Source organism: Helianthus annuus, chromosome 16, assembly GCF_002127325.2.
Source record: "Helianthus annuus cultivar XRQ/B chromosome 16, HanXRQr2.0-SUNRISE, whole genome shotgun sequence".
Lineage (NCBI taxonomy): Eukaryota > Viridiplantae > Streptophyta > Magnoliopsida > Asterales > Asteraceae > Helianthus > Helianthus annuus.
This window is the reverse complement of record NC_035448.2, coordinates 148,004,165-148,012,996: the sequence shown is the minus strand read 5'-3', so window position 1 is coordinate 148,012,996 and position 8,832 is coordinate 148,004,165. Positions and strand designations below refer to the sequence as shown.

Below are 8,832 nucleotides of genomic sequence, written 5' to 3'. Positions count from 1 at the left end.
TTCAAAATATGAACATTCACTTAGGCATTTTAACAAACACCTTGTGGGCATATTCTATAATCAACAATCAATTTTCATAACTAGTTATTTAGCCAAGCTTAACATCAATTAAGCATGTTCATATCAATTTTCACATTAGCAAAATCTGAATTCACTTCCTAGAGCTTAAATTACACTAGAACAACAATCAAAATTCTAGTGTTTAACATATTCTTACAAAACCCACTTATCACCTTCAATGGTGATTGTGAATTCACAAGAATTAAGCAAAATATCAACAAGTAATTGACTAGGGTTTATCCCTAATCACTATCTCATTCCTATTTCATCCAAGCAACTATCATGCATCATAAATTTCGAGTTTCAAGTATTGATTCAGAATTTCAATTGGAATCATTCAAAGAAATTTCACATACCTTATGATCATTTCACTGAGGTGATCACTAATCCATGCTTGGATTTCAATTTGGGTGTGATTTGCCCTTCCAAATTGCTTGAATTTTAGCTTGTTAGGGTTTGAAGATGAGAGCTCCTGGCTCATCTAGAATTGTCGACCAGAACACACACTCAAGGTGTGTGTTTTGGTGTTTCATGTTTCATTTTATTAAAACTTGTTTCAAGTTTATCACATTTGGCCTCTATACTTTACCCAAGTTGCATATAGTGTGTTTTAACAAATTTTCTTATTATTATAAGGCTTATGACTAACTAGGTTATTTATTCCTAGTTGCTTTATCTTGTTCATAACCCGTTTTATTTTAAGTCCCGTTAACTCGGGCCTTTTATATACTTTATTTTCTCGAAGTATTTCTCATCCTTTTAATAAATATTAGATTTATTTATTTAAATCCTGTTATTCACCGGGTTTACTTTACCACCTACGGTATTTTACCCGTTCATTATTATTAACATGGTTTAATTACCAATCCCGATTTTGGGGTGTTACAGATGAAATCAAACACACGTCAATTTGAGATATCTCAAAAGTAAACCAGTTGCCATTCTTAGCCAAACGGAAGAATCGGCGAAACAACAACAAAGTTGGATCATACCCCAAAGCCCGACACAAGACCTCGAAATGTAAAACCCTAGAAAGACCTTGGGGGTGCAACTGACTGAAAGAAACACGGTAATATTCCAAAACATTGAGAACAAATCAGAAAACGGGTGACGTAAGTTTGAAAACTCAAAATGACGGCAATAGAGGGCGATTGAACCAGCAGGACATTGATCGATGGATTTATCCAAACCCAGAGCCTCCGGATTGAACTTTGAATCAATGCCCCACTTCGAATAGAATGTCTCAACCTCTTCTTGAGTTAACTAACAGATAGATCCTTTCTGGCATCCATGAATGATGATCGAAGGGAAAAGGAAGAAAAATAAAGAAGAAACTAACCTGGATGGAATAGAGTGTTTGATGAAACTTGAGAGAAATGTGTAAAGTTAGTTTTTTATGATAAATGAATACTTAAATGAAGCCTGACGGTTACTATTATTACCTAGGGGACTAAAAACTGCCATCTGCAGAAAACTGTCCAATCAGTCATGTCAACCGTCTTTTCAAAATTTAAACCCAGCAGTTTCGCCGCCCAAAACACAAAACTCGTATCCCTTCAAGCCTTGAAGTCTTTTAACAAAGAAAAGTGTTGTGCAAAAGTCAGAAGCCTTTGAGCTTACACCCCAAATACCTCTGACTTGAGGGGTTGATGACGTGGGTAGATAAAGCTTAATAAACTGGCTAGAATGCAATACAACTTAAATGGTTGAAAGGTAAAAGGATTCGGAATTAACCAACTGTCGTGAACAGCAAAAAGCACAAGACAGTGACAGGTCACATCACACTTTACGTGTGAACTCTCCCACTCAGCCGCAAAAGGAGCATGTGGGAGAATACATCCTTTTACCCGCAGGTCCAAAGCCTTTAACCTACCAAAAAGGGCAAGCCCTCCACTGCAGCCATGGATCATTAGTCAAAGGTTTCTTCTTACGGCCAACCCTTCCTCTATAAATGACAACACCTTGTCATTTAGCTGGCCACTCCTGAAATCTCACTTCTCCTCTCTAGAACTTGCTTCATGCATGTTCTATTCTTCACTCACTTTAATATAATCACACTACACACAAACATTCTGGGTTGAATATTCTTCAATTCGGAATTCAAAACAAATAATAACAAAGTGATCCAACCTTACGTATTGCATACGTGGGGGGAGGGGACCCCACGACCTGCGTTAAGCAAACCGAAACCCTTGAACCCTTTTTAAGAAGTGGGCCAGACATGCCTTAAATTTTAAATCCACTAACAAATAAAATACTTAGAGGCTGTTTGGCAACTTCTGAATAGTTAAGTGTTGAACCAGTAAGAGGAACCTCTAATTGCTGAACCAGTAAAAGGTCTAAACCATTAAGAGCCAGTATAATGTTTAACCCATTGAGAGGCAAATGTCTGACCAATTCAGATTAGATGTCTTAACCATTTAGACTCAGTACAATCCTTAACCATTATAGACAAATATCTGAACCATTCAGAGATTTGTTCGTGAAACAATGAGTCTGAACAATTAAATATTAAACCAGTAAGAATTCGGAATCATTAAGAGTCTCATTAAGAGCTAAACAAATATTCCCTTACGTAATCAAAACAAAGAAAGTTTATTTTTGTAGTTATGAAATAGGAAAAATGATAGGTTGCGTGTTGCTATATATCTAACCACGTGAATCCTTCAACGTACTATGTTGTTCGCCAGAAATAATGCCACCCGTGACATTAAACGCTCCAAATTTTAGTTGTCAACTTGAATTTTAGTACTTGTATATACTTTGTTAAACAAGAGTGGGTTTACTTATAATATAATATAATAGTAGTGTTTGCTTTCCTTAAAATATATAATTTATTGGTTTATATTATATTATTATTATATAAACTTAAAATGAATATTGTCAATTCATATCTTAAAAGATGTGTATTATGATAATCTTTAAAAATATAACTATAAAGTTATACGAAAACGCAAATAAAAATAAGCAAGCAACAAGGGCCGTTACGGTACTAATACGAAATGAAAATTGGGTACAACAATAAAATGAGAAAATCATGAAAATAAAGTTGTGAGATACACAAAAGAATACCTACGTGTGTTCTATATCAATCAAAACATATAAAAACAAATATCGTTATAGTATCAGATAATATCAATAACGGTACCCATGTCATTATTGGTTTGGTTCGCAGTACCACTAGTCGCTATAGTTAACAATGAAAAAAAAAAACTTTACTTTAAATACAATTTCATTTTCATCCATTTTTGTAACGACACATCGAGAAAAAAAATTAAACACACGTATATTCAATTTTTATAAAAAGTTAACGAACGCAAGTTATTAAAAAAAGTTAATGGGTTCGCCTTCCACCCGGGGGGGTCCGAGCCATCAGTGAGATACCACTCTGGAAGAGCAAAACGTATATTCTTTAAACTTTTAAGAGGTATAATTAAAACTATAAATATATTTAAGAAATTAAACATTGTTCACTCTCCAAAATTAATAGAATAGTATAATTTTATCGGTGTAGATGGGTTAAGTCGAGCCTGAGCTCACCTATTATGATGGTGTGAAGCACAGGTCATTTTATTCTAACTAATTGTAGGTCCCAATTCTAAACTCTAATTCCGAATTTGTTTTTTTTATCTCTTTTCTATTCATCTAGTTAACCAAATTAGTATTTAACTTAAACTTGTATACGACCCTAGATTTACATAATATATATATATATATATATAAGTTTAAGTTAAATACTGATTTGGTTAATTAGATGAATAGAAAAGCGATAAAAAACAAATTCGGAATTAGAGTTTAGAATTATGACCTGCAATTAGTTAGAATAAAATGACCTGAGCTTCACACCATCATAATAGGTGAGCTTAGGCTCGACTTAACCCATCTACACCGATAAAATTATACTATTCTATATATATAGAACCTCTACCTATATATATATATATATATATATATATATATATATATATATATATATATATATATATATATATATATATATATATATATATATGGGAAGGTTCATTTGAGAAGAAATTTAATGTGAGAAGAAAAAGAAGAAAGGGCATATTAGTAAAATGTTATTTCATTTATAACTCATATCATTAATTTTTCTCTCTTTAATTAATTAGTCAACTAATCATTAATTATCCTACATATAATCTACTACACATATCAAATTTTTCCTACATATACCCTACACATCATAGAATTTTACCCTACACAGTCGAAATTTATCCAACATACCTCAAAATATATCCTACGCAACTCGTTATTTATCCTACACAACTAGTAATTTATTCTACAATTTGAATTAAGTTGTTTTTTTTTAATTTGAAAAAAGTATATATTTTGAAAAGGAGTTACAAACTTAATTTAGCTAGTTATTAAAGGGGAAGAATACAAATAAATGATTTATGTAAGTTTACCAATATACCCTTATATTAAAATTAAATACAAATATTAAATTGAGTAAAATGAAACATTCTTATTGGTTGAAACTTCTTCTTTTTTCTTCTTACAAAAAAATTCTTCTCATTTGAACCTTCCACTATATATATATATATATATATATATATATATATATATATATATATATATATATATATAGGTTTAGGTTCTTTTGTGAACACTTTCTAATTAATGAACAAAACGAACAAATCCTGGCCATAGATCTTCTTTAATCTAAAATAAGGGTAGGATCGTCTTTTAACATATATAGTTTATTTTATAATTTTCTTTTTAAAATTTTTCATGGCAGTTATCTAATAAACCACCCACGCTTCTACATGACGTGCAAATTTCAAATTTCATTCGATGATCCTAATCTGCGCGATATCTTCCCGTTCGTTCTTTTCATCACCATCATTCAATTCGTTCTTCAGATTATCAACAGGCAATTCAGCAATCATGACACATTCGAGTGAACAGAATATTGTTTCATCGAATTTTCTAATTGATCAGACCGCTCAACCACCGGGAGATCAACATCAAGGTATATTCTTAAAAAATTTGTGTATACAAGTTTGCTTCTAGTGTCGGATAAATAGATTACATAGCTGTGTATTGTTTGGTTTAGTTTGTATAAACCCTAAGATTTATTGTTTTCGACAGATACAAACGATCAGCTTGCTGTTCCAGCCAATTTGTTTGTTCCGCAGATCACTCATCGTGCAGTAGAGCATCATCAAGGTAAAATATTAAAACTGTTTTTTATACAATTCAGTATCCGATGTCGATTTAATTTTAATAGATGACTATTCAGTCTATTGGTTCGTTTAACTAAATTTTAAGAGTTATAATTTGCGAAAGAGGGTACCTGTATGTCAGAGACGATCGATCAGCCCACCGTTGCCGCCAAGTCGTTAATTCCTCAGAGCGCTGAACCAGAAGCAGATCATCATCAAGGTATAATTATTAAATCATTGTTTATTCAAGTCAGTATTGTGTGTTTCTGAAGTGATGTTACATATTTGTAGTACTTATATTTTTTTGTGTATTTTTTTTTATATAATACTTATGTTTTTAAAACTTTCGACTGAGGGTACTGTTATTACTGATGTGAATGATCAGCCCGACGGACCAGCCGATTTGGTAACTCTTCCGAGTTCTCAACGAGCAGTCCAAGATCATGTGCTGGTAACATCCATTGAGCAGCAAGGTATTATTCTAGGGCAGTTCAAATCATAAGAAATCAGTGGTGTATTCCCCTTGTATTTGCTGACGTTTATTCCTTGTTTGAAATTTTAGAGTCTATTACTAGCAATGTATATCAAAGTCCTAATGGCACAAAGTATTGGACACCAAATGTACCTCCCAATTTAAAATCGTACGAAGGGGCCAGATTCCGAACTATTGACGAAGCAGTTGTTATGTATGAGCATTATGCAGAGAGGGCTGGTTTTTCGACCAGTTTGGGGACGTCAAAGAAAGATAAAGCTAAAGGAATAATGAAACTTTAGTACATTTTGTGTTCTCGAGCTAATAAGCCCAAAGACCAGGAAGCGGGTAATTCTAGTTCTCCTAAACGATGCCGTAGTATAAAAGCTACAGATTGTAAGACATGTGTTAAAATTAGGCGAGTAAAAAAATCTACGGATTACGTTGTTTACAAATTCGTTGAACAACATAACCATGGTCTAACGTCCTCTGAGAACTTAGATTTGTCACGCAAGAAAAGGAAGCTAGACTTTGTGGCTAAACAGTTTATTGTTGATTGTCGCAATGCAAACATTGGCCCGACGAAAGCACACAATATATACGTTGTTTTAAAGGGAGGTCACCAAAATGTTCGTGGAACGTCTACCGAGTTTAAGAACTTTGGAAGAGATATCCGGGAATTCATTAGTGACAGAGATGCACAAATGGTCGTTGACAAATTCAATGAACGTGTGGAAAACAAGCAAAATTACACGTTTAATACACATATCTTTGAGAAGGAACTTCAGTTGATGTTTTGGTGTGATGGAGTCTCAAAAATAAATTATCACGCTTTTGGCAATGTAGTGGCATTTGATGCAACATATCACACAAACATGTAATGGTTTTTCAATATTTTCTGCATTTTGTATCTGGCTTTTTTATACATCTTTATTGTAAACCCCATATTTATTCATCTTTTTTTGTAGGTACGATATGATATTTGTCCCCTTTACCGGGGTTGATCATCATAAGAAGTGTACAATATTCGGGGCTGGATTGATTCACAACGAAACCATTGAGTCATACTCATGGCTTTTACAAAAGTTTTTAGAAGCGCACGATGGAAAACAACCTCTTATGATATTAATCGATCAAGATTGCGCCATGAAGCAAGCCGTGAATAATGTATTTGATAAGTCTGTTCACAGACTATGTATGTGGCACATCACCAATAAAATACCAGCTAAGGTACGGAAAATGGATTTTAAATACGTGTTTGTGTATAGGTTACGTATGTGTCGTGTATATGTTTACAAAATAGCTGACTTTTCTGATATACACATATGTACAGTTATGTATGGCGATTGACCGGTGTATTTATTATGATACTAACGCAATGACTTATCATATATCTTGTCTGTAGATAAAGGGCGGTGATGAAACAAATGCTGAGTTAAAGAAACAGATCCACAAATTGGTGTGGAATGTTTACATAGAACCCCACAGGTTTGAAAAGAGATGGAATTTACTCATGACTGAGTATGGTTTGGAAGATCATGCTTGGATGAACGAAATGTACGCTATAAGGGAACAGTGGATTCCATGTTATTTTCATGATATATCTATGTGTTGCCTTATGAAGACAACTTCTCGATGCGAAAGTGCTAATCATATGTTTAAAGCAAATTCTAGTCCCCATAATACGTTGGTGCAGTTTATGCTTTGCTACGATACATCAGTGGACAAGATACGTAACAAACAGCGTAAACTGTCTTATGAGACAGACACAACCAATCCCGAGCGTTACAAAACATCGTTTCCGATAGAACGTCATGCCAATGAAGTATATACACGCACGTTATTCTGGGAAGTTCAAAAGGAGATTGACAAGTCTAACAGTTTGTGTTATGTTGCCGAAAGAGGAATGGTTGATGGAGTTAATACGTATCTTGTTGCTCATCAAGATCACACCAAAGAAATTGTGAATGAGTTTAAGGTTAGTTACGCTTTTAGTGTCTACAGTTATTACAATCTTCACATCTTTGTTTCTATTGAACAAATTTTTAAATGTCTTTCTTAATATTGTAGGCAACTTTTAACAAAAGTGATTTTACAGTTTCATGTGTATGCATGGGTTTTACCCGGGTTGGGTATCTTTGCCGACACGTGTTTTGCGTAATCATGCATCACAACGTTTTCCAGATTCCAGCCAGATACATACATCTGAGATGGTGTAGAGATGCTATCCCAGCTAGTGTACACTTCTTGGAGAATAGGTTATGTGACGACCAAAGCAGGAGTGGTGTGTTGTGGCGCGGGATTTGTGATAACGTGAACATGTGTAGAGATAGGGTGCGTGGCAACATTGAGAAATTACAAGAGTTAAGTGACCAGATTCAAGCTATTAAAGATAAGCTTTTCAGCGAGATACCGTACAATCATTCAATCAATAAAAAGGATGTTGTGATAGAGGATGTAATTGCGCATAAACAACCAGCTGAGGTTTCTTGCACGGCACCGCGGAAAATACGCAACAAAGGATGTGGAAAGCATAAGCGAACAGTTGGTCCGGGTGAGAAAGCAATCAAGATTAGTAAAAAACAGAGAAGGAAATGCAATTTCTGCAAAAAACGAGTTAGGGGCCATGATAAGAGGAACTGTCCGCTCAAAAAGGGGGAGCCGGTTAAGGACGACTCGATAACCGACGAAGAAGATGAGATATACGAAGACGAAGAAACCGAAGAATCTGTATCTGAGGATTCTGTTAGTGACGAATAGTTTACGTAAATCGTAACAACATTCGCCCTTTTTTCTAATCATATCTGATGGTTATTGTATTAGAATTCATGTTTATGTAGTTTGTCTTCTGATGAAACGAAGTCTCGGTTTTTTTTTAACTTTTTATCCAGTTTCCATGCTTTGTTTAGTGACAGCATTCTCGTCTCCTATTTAGAATCGCGATGTATGCAACCATTCCGACTGTTAATTATCTATTCTATTTTTTTGTAACTTTCGGAATGCACATCAGCGCGTCACTCCTCAATGTTCTTCCTGACAATATCTTAATATGATCTCAGCAATAGTTTTGTAACTTGAAACTCGATAGCCTCTTGGTCTGAATTGACGCTAGAG

The 8,832-nt window shown here is 34.2% G+C and overlaps 1 protein-coding gene across 1 annotated transcript; it reads left to right on the top strand.

Moving 5' to 3' along the window:
* The first annotated feature begins 4,968 nt into the window (after window positions 1–4,968).
* Window positions 4,969–8,478, top strand: LOC110919759 (protein FAR1-RELATED SEQUENCE 5-like). Its single transcript, XM_022164018.1, has 8 exons — window positions 4,969–5,053; window positions 5,173–5,250; window positions 5,371–5,466; window positions 5,809–5,932; window positions 6,137–6,595; window positions 6,687–6,948; window positions 7,124–7,696; window positions 7,789–8,478. The coding sequence occupies exons 1-8, from the start codon at window positions 4,969–4,971 to the stop codon at window positions 8,476–8,478; spliced, it is 2,367 nt and encodes a 788-aa protein (XP_022019710.1).
* Window positions 8,479–8,832: the final 354 nt, after the last annotated feature.